General features: G+C 33.8%; 1 protein-coding gene across 1 annotated transcript in view; it reads right to left on the bottom strand.

Annotated features, from left to right (window-relative positions):
* LOC123233422 (disintegrin and metalloproteinase domain-containing protein 32-like) overlaps positions 1–16,497 on the bottom strand; it is a 131,263-nt gene that overhangs the window by 87,509 nt on the left and 27,257 nt on the right. The window contains exons 7-9 of the mRNA XM_044659536.1: positions 12,732–12,800; positions 3,943–4,014; positions 3,419–3,585 (exon numbers count right to left, since the gene is read on the bottom strand). Coding sequence (XP_044515471.1) covers positions 3,419–3,585; positions 3,943–4,014; positions 12,732–12,800 — 308 coding nt within the window. The remainder of the gene's footprint in view (positions 1–3,418; positions 3,586–3,942; positions 4,015–12,731; positions 12,801–16,497) is intronic.

Genomic DNA, 16,497 nt, shown 5'->3' on the forward strand with positions numbered 1-16,497 from the left:
ATTACATTTACTCTTTGAATTTTTCCAGAATGGTGTAAAATACTCCATTTAAATGCTTTGTTAATATAGTAAGTAAATCAAATCTGCATTTTCCTGTTCTACCAAATAAATAACTATCAAAGCCAAATATAATTACTGTTCCATAATAATTTCTTAATGAAGCTGTGCTGGCAAACTTTTGAAAGGAAAACAAATTTTGCAAGAAAATCAAGATCATTGGCCTCAAGTTTGCTGGCTTCATTTTCTTCTCTTCTTTGAGAACAGAGACGTCCTTCTCCAAAACTATGGTTTTTATTTCTATTCTTTAATCTCTTACAAAGATGACTGGTAGTTGCAAATGCATCCACTTATTTTTTCAGTACCTTAGAATGTAATCTATATGGAGCAGGTGACTTGAGGACATTAAGTTACTCTCGTGCTATTTTCTGTCATTTCTTCACATTTTCCAGCTACTCTGAGTGGCATGTGCAAACCTTTTGAGCCTCTTCTTTTTCTCATTTAAACTTTAAAAAAATACGTTTTTGTGGTTTTTAGCTTTCCTCACCAGTCTCAGCTCATTTTTTAGATGATATTGTTCAGTCTTGTTCACTTGTACCTGACTCTTCAAGACTGTTTTGGAGTTTTCTTGGCAAAGATACTGAAACAGTTTGCCATTTCCTTCTCTAGCTTATTTTGCAAATGAGGAAAATGAAGCAAACAGGTTAAGTGTCTTGCCCACGGCTACACAGCCAGTAAATATCTGAATCCAGATTTGAACTAAGGAAGATGAATCTTCCTGATTCCAAGCTCAGTGCTCAACCACTGAACCATCTAGATGCCCTCATTTTAAGCTTTTGCAATCCTAACACTTCTTAGAGTAAAGTACCACATTTCTATATTCATTCTCTGTTACCTGTCCTTCCTCCTATTTCCTCTACTTGCTTTTTAAAAATCCAATAGGTTGGCAAATTTTCTGTGTGTCTAAATTAGTCTCTTTAGACAACTTTAATTCTTCTTCCTGATCAGAATTATTTTTGTTTTTGTCTTCAGAACTTCTTTATATAGTTTGCTATCCATCTTAGGCTGACTTGAATTTTTGTCAGAGATGGAATGTTTTGTTCATGGAAAAGCCAGAAGGCCAGTATCACTACATAGAAGAATTTGTTTGGGGGAGTAAGAAGTAAGAAGACTGAACGTTATGAGGAGGATGGGTTATGAAGAATACCAAAGTATTTTGTTTATGATCCTAGAAGCAATAGGTAACCACATGAGTTTACTGAATTGGGAGGAAGAGGAGGGAGAAATGAGGGCAATGTGATCAAACCTGTGTTTTAAGAAAATCATTTTAGTGGTTATGGAAAATGGATTGATGTGGGGTGGAACTTTAGGCAGGTAGACCCACCAGCAAGCCATTACAAAAATCTAGGTATGAAGTAATGAAGGCTTGCCCTAGAGTAATGGTAGGGTCAGAGGACAATAGGCCTACAAGAGATATGCTGACTCCTAGGTTTTGAGTCTAAGGGACTGGAAGTATGGTATTGCCCTATTCAGTAATAAGTACAGTAAGAGACACGTAGGGCTTATAGAAAAAGATATTGAGTCCATTTTGAACATACTGAGTTAAGTGATCTACTGAATATCTAGTTCAAGATATCTGAAAGGCAGTCGGAAAAGTGAGATTGGAGATCAGCAGAGACTAGGGCAGAAAAGGTAGATTTAAGAACCATCAGTATAGAGATGGTAATTAAATCCATGGGAGAAGTGGTATATGAGAATAGAGAACAAGACAGAAGCCTAAAGGACACCTACCATTAGAAGGCATGATTCGGAGTAGGATACAGTAAAAGAGACAGAGGAGTGGTTAGATGAGTACGACAAGAACCAGTAGAAAGTAGAATCCAGAAAAACTAGAGAAAAGAAAGAATCAAGGAGAGAATGTTCAACAATGTCAAAGGCTAAAGAGAAGTCAAGGAAAATGAAGGGTAAGGGAAAAGCCATTGGATTTGATAACTAAAATACCACTAGTAACTTTGGAGAAAGCATTTTGTGGAATAAGGTTGGAAGCATGATTATAAGGAGTTTAGAAGAAAGTGAGAAGATAAAAAGTGGAGGCATCTATTGTAAATATTCTTTCTGAAGAATTAACTACAGAGGGTAGAAAAGCTATAGGAGGTTAGTTAGCTGAGAAGGAAGGATCAAGTAAGAATTTTTTCATGATAGGGGAGATATAGTTATATTTCTAGGCAAGGGTAAATGAGTCAGTCAACAAGAGGCTGAAAATGAGTGAAAGAATGGGAATAACAGAGGGAAAATCTGTTGGAGAAAATAGTACGGATTGGGTTTCTTTGAAGTAGCCTTGGTAAGGAGTAAGGCCACTCCATCATGTGAGATGGGGTGAAGAAGGAAACTGATCTGAAGATCTGATTGTTAAATTTTTTGTGTGAGCAGTTAAAAGCACAAGAAAACACTTATTATTAATCCAAGCTTGATTTGTTGTTTTGATTATCTAAACTTAAGAAAGTGATGGGGAAAATGTTAATGAAGATTAAACTTAAGGTGTCTTACCATATATTTTTTCCTTAAAACTAACTGGTAGTTAAACATTTCCTGCACATTACCAGTTGGAGGCATTTCCAGACTGGACTTACCTACAAACAGGAACTCTGGGGATGATCTCAGTCTCTGGAATGCCACTTCTTTACCTCAGGGAAGAATGGGCAGTGTGGGAAGTTATACAAGACTTTCCCATCCCTGGCACACCAATCCACCAGGCTTCACGATAGTGGGCAGTCTCCAATACTCAAAACTGTTTCTGATCATGGTCTAGTTGTTTCTGCAGCACTGATCTGTTGTACTGGTAGGTAGAAATCTGGGCCACTATAACTAAAAACTAAGGAGTCTGACTTCCAGTCGGTTGCCACTCACCCACTCTGCAGGCAAGGAGCCTCAAAACAACTGTTGTGCTCTCTCTCAGAGACAAAAAAGAGAAAATAAACAGGGAACTCTGTGTCATGTCTATCTATAGAGAGATCTTATTACATAATAATAGTTAATTTTTTTAAATAGCATTTGTATAGTGTTTAAGGTTTACAAAAAGCTTTATAAACATTTTACTTAATTCTTTACAACTCTGGAAGTGGGTGCTACTACTATTCCCATTTTACATATAAAGAAACTGACAGACAGATGTTAAGTGATTTGTCTAGAGTCAAATTGTAAGTATGTAAGCCTGGTTTTAAATTCAGCTCTTCCTGATTCTAGGTCCAGAGCTCTATTTATTTTACTACCTAGCTGCTATACTATCACATGATTGTGTCTTACAATTAATGCTTTCTAGTATGGGAGTTTCTGAAAGCCCCTTGATTCATAAAGTATAAAAGACCAACTGATACACATATATGTGTTCTATTTCTAAGCAATGTAAACATATTATACTTACAGGAACAAATATGCCATGTCATGAGGCCGTAGGACCAGGTAAGAATTTTTCCATTCCAAAAATCTTTGTAATATTTCATCTGGCTCTCCAATTGTAGAGATCTTGTTTTCATATATCCAGAATTCCAAGGATGACAGCACAATTGTTACTTTTAATTGGCTATACATCTAAAAACAGAAAAGATAAATTAACTGATCAGATAATTTTCTGTGTTGCATTATGAATGTGCTAGATCAGTCAATAAACATTTATTAATTTCCTACTAAATTCTAGGCACTAGGTTAAAGGCAAAACACAGTGCCTGCTCTAAAAGAATTCACAATTTAAACTAATACATATAGTTCCTGCTTAGTAATTGATTGAAGCTTAACTGAATTCCTGTGTTTTGATGGAGTCACACAATTTGTTTATATTTGGGCTTAGGAATGATACAATATAAGAGAGCCACAGTTAAATTTGAACTCTAAAGTCAAAACAATTATTTTTTTCCATGTAACATAAAAATGGGGGGGGGGGAAACTTACCGCATTTATAAGACCAAGAATCTGGATGATTTTATATGTTGCACTTTCAGTATCAGAGCCCATGTAATCATACTGAAAAATAAAACTCCTTTTTTAGATCTAAGCACAAATCATTAACATTTTTATTCACTTAACATTTCTAAAGACCTTGAGCATAAACAGTTAAATCAACAGGAAAAACAATAACAGAAAGAAATATGGCCTCCAGATTTATAAAAAAAATGTAAGCATCTAAGAATAAATACTGAAAAATGAAGGAAAATGATCCAATATTCAATGAGACAAAGCCTCACCAAGAAACAAACAAACAAAAGAGAGAACAATAGTTTAGGAATGTAAATATAAAGAAGTGAAGATCAATCTAGGAGAGGAGAAGCAAAAGGCAAAAACATTAAAAGAAAGCATGCTCACTATACAAACAAAATATATGGATATGTCCAGCACAATAGGACAAGACAGGACAAAACAAAACCCTAAACATAACAATGAAGAAAACAGAAGAGAATTATCCACAATCTCTGAACACAGAAAATAAAATTCTAATTGAAAGAATTCACAGACCAACTCCAGAAAAAAGCCTAAAGCTTTAAACTCCTAGACACATAGTGATTAAAGTTAACAATTCAATTCAGAAACAAGTTCTGCATGCCATTGGTAGAAAATCCTTCAAACAAAAAAAACATTCAAATATCACAAGATTATTCTACATCCACTAGAAAAAAGGGAAGGAAATAGACTGATGTGTTCTAAAGAGCACTAGAGATCAGGATGCAGTCTACAGTGACCAATACTACAAATCTGAGCCTAGCTATGAAGGACAAATGAACATTCAATAATAATAATTTGAAATATTTTTGGAAAGAAAATCAGAGATAATTGCTAAGAACTAAGATGGCAGATTAGAGACAACATAGCTGAACTCTCTCCATTCCCAAAACTTTAAAAAAAATGTTTCAAATACAAAATTTTGGAGCAGCACAACCAACAAAAAGGCAGAGTGAGATATCTTTCTGGCCTACAAAAACTTAGTTTGGCAGGAGAAGTTGATGACACTGGGGTGAAAGCCTGTGTGGAGCCCATGCATGCAGCAGCTATAGCAGCTGCTGCAGAAGCAACAAATTCATGAGCTCTCATCCAAGAGATGGGTTGCAATTCCAGGGCAGAGAGCAGTGCCAGAGTCACAAGGGAACAGGGTCCTTGTGTATAGTTCCAAGGCAAAGAGAGCACTTCTGCTTGTCATAGGTAATTGCCAGAGTGCAGAAGAAGAGAACAATGACCACACTTCTCTCAGGATCACACTACCTTGGAAGAATAGAAAATTTGAAGAATCCCAGAACTAGCTCTAAAAATAACAGCACAGAAAACCCTAAAGCTTAAGACAATGCCTCTCCAACTACAAGTGAGCAGAATCCAATATTTAAAAAGTTAAAAGTTAAGAAATAGGCTGAAAAAATTAGCAAACAACCAAAAAACAATTTGAGCATAAAAAGCTACTACAATAGCAGGAAAGAACCAAACATAAACTCAGAAAAAGACAATAAATTGAAAACAGCTATAGACAAAGTCTCAGAGACAAATGCTAATTAGTTCCAAACCAAACAAGAATTCCTGGAAAAATTAAAGTGTTAAGAGTGATAGAGGAAACAACTAGGAAAAGAAATGAGAGTAATGTAAGAAAATTATGTAAAGATAATTAATAGCTTGTTGGTAAATGAGGGACCAAAATTACTGAAGAAGATAACAGGTTAAAAACAAAATTGACCTAAAGTCTTTTAAAAGAGGCACAAAAATTCACTCAATAACTTCTTAAAAAGAATAAGCCAAATGGAAAAGAACAGATCAAAAAAAATCACTAAAGAAAAAAACTCTTCAAAAAACAGAATTGACCAAATGGAAACAGAGATTCAAAGTTCACTGAAAAAAAAAACAATTTCTTAAAAATCTGAATTGGACAACTTGAAGCTAGTGGCCCCAAAGACATCAATAGACAATCAGAAAAGTCAAAAGAATGAAAAAAAATAGAAGAAAATGTGAAATATCTCATTGGAAAAAACTGACCTGTAAAATAGATCAAAGAGAGCAAATTTAAGAATTACTAGACTACCTTAAAGCAACAGTCATCACACTTCAAGAAATTATCAAGGAAAACTGCTTTGATATTTTAGTTTCAGAGGGTAAAATAGAAATTGAAAAAAAAATCACCAAGCAGGAATATTATAGTCCAGAGCTCCCAGGTAAAAAAAAAGGTACTTCAAGCATTCAAGAACAATTCAAATATTATGGAGTCACAGTCAGAATCACAGAAGATTTAGCAGTTTCCATGTTAAAGGAGCAGAAGGCTTAGAATATGATATTGAGGAAAGCAAAGGAAGTAAGATTACTAATAATAACCTATCCAGCAAAGCTGAGCATAATCCTTCAGGGGAAACATGGATAGTTAATGAAATAAAGGACTTTCAAGCATTCTTGATGAAAAGACCAGAGTTGAACTGAAAATTTGACATTCAAACTGAAGGCTCAAGAGAAACATAAAAAGGAAAATATGAAAGAATAATCATAAGGGTTTCAATAAAATCAAACTTTTTACATTCCTAAAAATGAAATATACATATAACTCCTAAGAACTTTATCATTATTAGTGCAATTAAAAGGAGTTTACATAGACAGAGGACATAGATGCACCAATTATGTAGGAATAATCTTTAAAAAGAAATAAAAAAGTGAAAAAGAAGGATGCACTGGAAGAAGTGGGAAAAGAGATAGAAGGGGAAATTTTCTTGATATGAGAGGTATACAAGGAAATAGTTTTACAGTAGAGAGGAAGAAGATGGGGTGAAAAGGAATGCTTAAACCTTCCTCTCATCAAAATTAGTTCAAAGAAGGAAGAAAACACACACACACACACACACACACACACACACACACACACACACACACACACACACAGTTGTGGATAAACATTAAGTTACCCAGTATGGAAATAGGAAGGAAAGGGGATAAGAGAAGGCAGGGCAGGAATGCTAAAAGGGAGGTCAGACTAAAGGAGGCTATGGTTAGAAGCAAAATTGACTTTTGATGAGTAGGATAAAAAGAGAGAGAAAAAGAAATTGTATAAAATGGGATAGTGGGAAATACATAGTAATCATGACTGTGAATATGAATGCAATGAGCTCACCCATGAAACAGAAGCAGACAGCAGAATGTATTAGAAACCTGCATCCAACACCTTTAAAAAAGTAACTGAAAGAACATAATATTCTATTTACAGCAGAAGGGGGTATAAAAACTGAAAAATAAAACAATTTTAGAGATAGATGCAAGAAAATATAACCCTAACATATATCAAGTGATTTAAAAAACCAAGTATTGCCATTTTGCTATCAAAGCAAAAATGATCATTCAAAAAATAAAGAGATAAATAAGGAAACTAAATTATATTGAAAGGGAGTATAGAAAATAAATCAATAGCAGTATTATATACCCCAAAAGCCAAAATCATAAAGGAAACATTATCTGAGTTTCAAGAAGACCAAGACAATAATATAGTAGTAACAGGGGACTTGACTATCCTTCTTTCAGAAAGTTAAAAGGCAAAATATAGAACAGAATAAATTTCTAGAGAATCTAGAATTAAAATACTTATCACATCTTCTAAGCAGGACAGCAAAAGTTTATACATTTTTCTCACCATCACATGGAACTTTCACAAAAATTGGCAATGTACCAGGACACAGAGAGATTGCAAATGAATGTAAAAAGGCAGAAATAGTTAATATGTCACTTAATAAGAATAGAAATTGGTTTAGAAACCACAAACAAAAGATATAGAACCAAATGGACACATAGCAATGAACTTTTAAATACTGAAGGCATCAAAGAATTAATCATAAAAACAATGAATAACTATGTAAAAGAAAATGATCATCGTGAAACAACATATAAAAATTTGAGATGCTACTAAAGCAGACCTTAAGATACATTAACAATATAAAAAAGAAATGACTGATGAATTGAACATGCATTTAAAAATATGAAATAAATGAACAAATCAAAATAAGCACCCAAAAAAAGTATATTTTGAAAATACTAGAGGAACAAACTGAAAAAAAAACAACACATAGAAATGATGAATAAAACTAAAACCTGATTCTTTAAAAAAATTAATAAAATCAATAAACCCTTAACTAATATGAAAAGAGAGAAGAAAATCAAATCAACAAAATAGCGAATGAGCAAGATAAAATCATAAAACAAAAAAAAATTGAAAGAATAATCAGAACATGTAATACATCATTAAATGCTAACAAAACTAACAAAAACACAAAAGAATTTGAAGGCATTCCTTCAAAAACACAAAATACTCAAATCATCAGAAGATCAGATAGAGATCTTAAATAACCTCATCTCAGAAAAGGAAATATATTTACCTGTGAAACTATCACAGAAAAAAACTCCTGGACTTATTGGATTCCCAGGAGACATCTATCAAACCCTGAAAGAATAGTTACTAATAATATTTCATAAATTACTTTCAAAAAATGAGATCCATTTATGAGACAAATATAGTTCTAATACCTAAACCAAATATAGAGATCCAGCTCTATATTCCAGGGGGTTTGAGTGGCATTTAATGGTGTCAGATTGAAAAGACCAGAAACAGAAAACTGAGAATAGCCAGACTAGTGGTTAGCCCATAGCTGCTCCAATTTGCCAAGGAGTCTAAAATTTAATATATATAGAATTCAAAACTCATCTCACACATAGAATACAAAGAAGCTTTGCAGCTATGCAGAAGTTACAGAATTAGGTCATGAATGACATACAAAGTACAAAAGAATCACAGTGGCTCAAGGTAAAGATTAGCCCAGAATAGAATAAGATTTAAGGCTGAGAGCTAGCCTCCTTATCATCAGAAAGTTATTTCTGGGAATAGTTACTATATTTTAAAGATACCCTTATGAATGGTTCTTTAACTTCATTGGGATGAATGCACCTGGATGGATGAGGGTTTGTCTGACTTTGTTTAATTCTGTCCTTGACTGTCTGAAAGTGGACTCATAGCCTGGCAACCTAATTTTTGCCTTTTTGTCTTGGAGAAAAAGTGTTAACCCCTTAACTCCTGGTTTACTAAGAACATAACACTTTCCTAGAAAATTAGATTATAATGCTTTCCAATAAGGAAAGGTATGGATCATAAAAGGAATCAAAGAGAGGAGTCAAAATTTTTATCTTAGATAGCCCATCCTATCTGGTTCTGACTTGCAAAACAGAAGGGTCAAAGCATGGCCTTGCGGGACTGCATTGATCTTTTGATGGGGTTCAGATAAAAATATCTATTTGAGACTATGTTTCTCTCAACTGCTTCCAACAACCAAGATATGAAAAAACAAAGAAAACTCTAGGTCAATATCACTGATGAACTCTGACTAAAAAAATTTTAAACAAAATTCTATCAAACAGATGACAGAGATGATATTATTTAATAAATGTATAGACCTGAAATGCTATATCAATTATTATCAGCAAGACATAGCATCTTAATTAGATAAATTGAACAACTGCTTTCCTGTCACAGCAGAAACAGTCTTGTATAGGAGAAAGAACTGTGGATTTGTAATCAGTGCATCTGGGATCAAATCATACTTCATTCCTTTAATCAACCAATTGAAATGGGGTACCTCAGAAAATGAGTCCAGACACCCAGAAGTTCAAATTAGTGGAACCAATATTTATTAATCTATTGATAAATATACCTAGCTGGCCAGAAAACCTTCTTAGTGAAGGCTGCCCCAAACTAAAATTATAATGCAGTTTTTATAGGGTTCAAGATACAAAGAAAATGTTTATAAATGATACATAACCTTGGGGAAGCAGCAACAACCCTTATTGCCTGTCTAGAGGCTATTTTTGGTCAGTAGCATGGGATTTGGGACTTTCCACTGTATCTCTTATCCTGGACTGTTAGGCAGTAAAGGGAGTCATTTTCTCATGTGAATGCTATTATGACCTTCACAGAAAGCTCATTTTTGATTTTTACTTTTCTCCAGGGAAAAACAGGTTTTCTGGACAATGACTTAGTTTACCTAACTTCACAATAATAAGCATTTATTAAGTTCTTACTATGATCTTGGAACACTATGATAAGAGCTGAAAATACAAAGAAAAAAATTCCTTGCCCTTTTACTTACAGAGCTTACATAAGACTGGGGAAGATAATATATTTTGTAAGTATATATTTTGTGTGTGTGTGTACTAAGTATAAGCGAGGCAACTTAAAAGGAAAGTACACAACAGCTAAGTAGAATAAGCCCTCTGAAGGAGGTGGAATTTGAAATGAATCTAGAAAGATTCCAGGGATTCTAAAAGGTAGATGTAACAAAGAGGATCATTGCAGACAGGTAGGATAGCCATCACAAAGGCACAGAAATGGAAGGTGAAGTCTGATGTGTGAGAGACAATAAGTAGGCCAGCATGGCTAAACCATGGAGTGTGTAAAGAGAAATAATTTATAAAAAGGATGGAGAAATAGGAAGGAGCCAGGTTGTAAAGAATTCTAAATGCCAAACATAAATTTATGTTCTATCCTAGAGATATTAGGGAACAATTGTAGTTTATTCAGTAGAGGCTTCTCATAATCAGCCTGGTCAGACCCATACTTTAAGAAAGTTGCTTTGGCATTTGTGTGGAGTGTGTAAGTTAGAACGGGATAGAATTCTATGGACTGTGTGAGTGAAAAGAAGATACAGATACAGAGCTTTTATGGAAGTATAAACAAGATGATGATCCTGAGTTTGCAAACCAGGGTGAATATGGTGGTCCTCTGAATAGTATGGGGAAGTTTCGAAGAAGGTAGATTTGGAGAGATAGAGGACTTCATTGTTTTGGCCATATATAGAGTTTGAGATCCAGGACTGGGGATGGCAAGACATGATTAGTGATAGGAAAAGAAAATACGAAGTACTTGTGTGGCTTTAGTTTCTTTAACCTACCTGGAATCCAGTTCACTTATCTGCAAAATAAGTGAATTAAATGAGAGGATTTCTAGGGCCCCTTAGAGCTCTACTTTTATGATTCACATCAGGAACACAAACAAAATATAAGAGCAGCTATAAAAAGTATGTGCGATTGACATCTTCCAGAATCAGTCACAGTGTTCACTTGGAAACAATCAATTAGGTCTGAGCATAAAACTAGTTGATGCCTCCTTCTGACAGATTTTCTGAGACTGATTGATACATTTGGTTTTTTTATGTTTGTATTATCATGTTTAATGGAATTGTAGAATTATAGTATAGCTGCTGCTAAATTTATGGGTTATAAAAGATATTTTAGGGTTGGCTGGATTTTTTTGGGATCCAAATATTGGTTTTCATAGTAAAGTATATACTATTGATTGGTGTATCAAGAACAGTCGTAACAATCCTACTGGGGGAAAAAGGATTCAACCAAATTTCAATCCAACAATCCTTTATTTGAAAGGTAAAAAGTTCTATGAAGTATTAGTAAAACTCTTCAAAGTAAAATATACTTTGATATGGAAGAATATTACAAATTACTAATAAGAAAAAGGTTCACCAAAATAACACTAAAATTTTTCCTCATAACCAGCAACCTTGATAAAGATGACAAAAAAGAATAGTAAATGTTGGAAGAGTATGAAAAAAGGCACATTGATGCAAAATAGTATTATAGTTCTTGAAAGCAGTCTGGAGTTATGCAAAAAAAAAAGTAAGTAAAATGTCCATAATCTTTGATCCAGCTATTTCACTGTTAGACTTATACTCCAAGATCACTGAAAAAAAGGAAAGGTTCCATAAACGACAAAATATTTATAGCCACACTTGTTTTGGTAGCAAAGAACTGAAAACAATGTACATTAATTAAGTGGGGAATGTCTAAGTAAACTCTAGGACATTATTGTAACAGAAATTATTGTGCTATGAGAAACAATGAATAAAATGAATACTGAGAAGAATGGAAAGATTTATATAAACTGGTACAAAGGAAAGTAAGTAGAATTAAGAAGACAGTATTGTTGGTTGTCCCTCATTTTTGAATAGGGCCATTGGCACCACAGGTTGCTGATGTTTTGGCTTGTGCACAAAGTGGATTTAAGTGAAGCTGTGCTGCAGAGTCATCAGCCTCACCCTCTTTTCCAGAGTCATCAAAGTTCAGTGGCAAAAAAAAGTCAGGATAACTGAAGAGGGCCCAGGGATGCTGTGGATAACTTAGGTTTGCTCCACAGGGCCTGCTTCAACCAGCTTCATGCCCATTGGAATAAACTTTATTCCAGACTTCAGACAGCACTTACAGTCTCCACAAGAGAGGCCTGGGAGGGGGACATTAACTTTATAAGGTTTATATCACTTGCTCAAAGGTAGGGGAAAGACAAGTGTCAGGAAAGGTTGCTGCTTTTGGAATGAAGATAGCTTACTTAAAAAGGAGAAAAAAGGGACAGAGGATTGGATAGATGAAGATTTTTTGTGGGATAGAGACAACTGAATCTCTTCTTCTCTGTCTCAAATCTCTGAGCTTGTGTTTCTTATATTTTCCTACTCTACTGAAAAAGTAACAATGGGGCCTTTAAGTTTTGCAACCTCTAAATTTTTTGCTCTGCTACAAGTACTAAACTATTTCTGGCTGTAGCCTTCAATGCTCAATTTCAATAATTTTACCTGGATAAAAATGTTAGGGGGAAAGAAAGGGGTGGAAGAGTAGTCTATAGTAATTTAGCCCAGGCCCTAAAAATGGAAAAAAAAATATTTATTTAAGATCAAATAAATACATACCAAACTTTTGTCCAAGACAATATGCATTTCCACATACTGAGGTGATAGGTTTGGACTAATTGATCTTGACTAGAAAAAAACACACACATATATACGTGTATGTTAGAAATTGTAAAAAATTTCATAATTCTCTATTAGTAATGTAACATTTTAGCAACAGAAAATCACACTGTTTAGATCAGGAAGCAGGGAAGGAGATAAAGTTTAAAACTTAAAACTACACAAAGACTTTGGGGACACCCTGCCTAGCAGTGGTTCCTTCTATGTTTAGTATACAAGTTCTTCTGGAAAAGTACTCCAATTTCTAAGAATGCTTAATAAATCTATAATCTACTCTTTATTATTTCTTAGAGCTTCAATTATTTCTTGTTCTGCGATCTAGAGTTGCAACACTTCTAGGATGCACAATTTAATCAACACTTACTCAAAATTTTTCTAGTTTTCTCAGAACTTCTAGCACTTCAGTTCCATTCCCTATAGCTTTTGAAAATTCAGGGTCACCTCTATGATGCAATGAGATATTAAGCAAGATTTTAATATAGGTTTATCTTCATAACAGGAAGATAATACACATTTGTCCTACAATTAAGAGTCTACTGCTGTGTTGCTTAAGCAAAATACTGAATATCACAGCTCAAAAAAGTCAAATTTCAACTATGATTCTATAAAGGAAATCCTTTTGTGAAATAATTCCCAATTAGCACCAGGGAGGAGGCTAGGGACCATACTTTCATTAGTTGGTCAAGACTTTTCAAAGAAACTATTGGAGTAGCTAGGTAGCACAGTGGATAGAGCACCAGGTCTAGAGTTAGCAAGACCTTTGTTACTCATTTATTTCCTAGCTATGTGACCCTGGGCAAGTAACTTAACCATAATTGCCTAGGCTTTTCTGCTCTTCTGACTTTGAATTGAAACTTACTAATTATTCTAAGATGGAAGATAAGGGTTTTTAAGAAAAAAGGAAACTATTCTATGAGGTATGGGCTGATGACTTCATTCCTAAGAGCCTGAAGTAATCTCAGTTTCAACCATTACCAGTCTCCAAATAATTTCATCTATTAGAAAATGGTCTAGATTGGAGCATTCATTTAGAGAGAAGGATGTGAAAGATAGTTTATTTTGCTTGCAAAGTAGCATTAACAATGCTATATATCATAACATATACATTATATTGTCATGCAAGTTAAAATGAGAATTTTTATGAATGTTTATTATATTTATTTCCCCATCTTCCCTCTCATCTAATCAAAGCCTTTAAATCAATTTCCACTTGAAAAAGCAGGCAGTGAGGGCCACTATAAGTTTATTGAGGTAACAAGAAAAATGAATCCATATATTTTAAATAACAAAGTTACAATTGTGATCAAATAGCCTCTGAGGATCCTTGCAATTCAGATTCTGTGATCTTGCAATGAAACATGTGTGATATAACCCCAAAGAGATCAAAAAGGGAAAGGCCCATAAATACAAAAATATTCAAAGCAACATTTTTGTTATGCAAAACCTAGGGAAAAAGTAGTTGCCAATCTTTTGGGAAATGACTAGATGAATTATGGCTTATGAATATAACAGAATATTATTGTATTACAGGAATGATTAAAAGGGTAAGATTCAGAGGAATCTTAAAAGATATCATCATCATCATCCTAGCTTATATAAAGGTGCTTTAAAGTTTGCAAAGCACTTCACAAATAATATCTAATTTTATTGCCAAAACTACTCTGGTAAGTGAAGTGCTGTTGTCCCTATTTTATAGACAGGGAAAGTAAGTTAGACAGAAGTTAAAAGACTTGCCCAACATCATTAAATCAGCTAGTGTCTGAGGCCAAATTTGAACTCAGATCTTCTTGACTCCAGGCCTAGTGCTTTATCCGCTCTCCCAAACATCTACTTATATAATTTAATATTGGATAAACTGATATAGCTCACAGTGAGCAGCACCAGAGAACCATTTTTATAATGACCATGATACTATAAAGAAAAATAACTGAATATTTAAGAATTTTCATCAATGCAATAATCAAACATTACTCCAGAATACTTATAAAGCAAGCTTTTCCAGGCCTTGAGAAGAAAAGTAATAAAGCAGAGGAATAGAATAAAATATCAATTCCAGACATACTTATTACAATAGAAATTTGTTTTGCTTGACTATATATTTGTTACATTTTGTTTAAAGGGAGGGCTTTTATTTGGGAGTGGGGGAAACGAGGACATATTAGAAGGGCAGTGAAAATAATGAAAATGCAGTGAGTTTGGGTATATGTTTTTGTATTGTTCTGCAGATGTAGTATTACATTTGTCCATTTTTTAAAAGGGGAAGACATAAAATAATTTTAAGGAAAGAAAGTAGGTCAGTATATATATATATATATACATATATATATGTTTGTGATAAACAAATGATAATAGAAGGGAGACACAGAGGAAAGGCATAACTGATAAGTTATTATACCTATCAAAGTTAGCTTCCTTCCTATCCGCTGCCTTCATCTATTTTAAATTTCTTATCTTTTGTCTTTACATTGTTTTTACTTCTGAATATATCCCTCTCTTTTTCCCTAGCAATTGCTTACCACAACAAACAATCCCTTATAATAAAGATTTTAAAAAAGAAAAAATTCAACCCAATGGCACCAGCCAATAATGTTAGTCTTTTTAAAAAGTTGAATAACTATGAATAATAATACCCATTTACATAGTTTTTAAGGCTTTTAAAATGCTTTCCTCACCACAATCCTCTTCCACTTTAGTCACAGATAATATAGTTTCTTCCTGGTTGTATCCTAGAATAATCTTTATGTAATTTTTAGTTTTTATGTTTGGGAGGAGTAACTATTTTATCCAGACTGGTTTGTTTCATCCTATTGTAATGATATTGCTGGATTTGCTGATATGGTACATGTCTTAAAAGTCTAAATGATACTGAATAATTATTCCCTACATATTGATGCATGAAAAAGGCAATGGACCTGTTTTCATTATTTGAATTCATCTTTTTTGTTATATTATTGTATTGCTTAAGCACAATATATTAATCCAATAGATCATTATTGCTATAATACTTTTATATTTATTAATTACACTAAAATTCGTATATTAATGCAGGCACATGGAACAATACGATGATAGGGTAACTAAAGGGTAATGTCTTGCTTTTGCAAGTGAAAAGCATAAAGGACTTCTAATATTAGGAGAACCAGACCATAAGAATAAGTACATTATAAGGATATTGGGCTAAAAAGTTAAAGGATTAGAAAAGTATTAAATTAAGGCTATTGAAATGAAAACAGGCAAGACATCTCTAGAAGTTTGTCTAGTCCTGCCTGAGAATTTTGGCCACAGAAATATATCTAAGGAATTGGCAGTAGAGTTATTCTTGGGAATTTCAGACTTGTCCCCTCTCTGAGGATGAGAAATTGCTTAAAGAAGTAGCAGGCTCTTAATCAAAGAAAGCATTTCACAAAAAGACTGAATGTCACAATTAAATCCAGGAATTCTACTTTATCTATGAGTAAGACTGAGGCCATTACTCCCTATGGTAGACAAATAGCATAGGGATCAAAACTGGCATTTTCTTAGGAAATAAAACATGTTCCCCATGAGAATAATTTTGGGAGACAGAAATTGGATAGGCAAGAATGTGTCTGGGACACTGGAAGGACCTTGAGCCAAACACAGTGATGAGAGTGACAGATAGCATAAGATGAACAGGTGAAGTTGTAGTAATCTCATAGAAGGCCAGACGTTCTCTTCAATCCAATCT

This window comes from Gracilinanus agilis, chromosome 2, assembly GCF_016433145.1.
Source record: "Gracilinanus agilis isolate LMUSP501 chromosome 2, AgileGrace, whole genome shotgun sequence".
NCBI lineage: Eukaryota > Metazoa > Chordata > Mammalia > Didelphimorphia > Didelphidae > Gracilinanus > Gracilinanus agilis.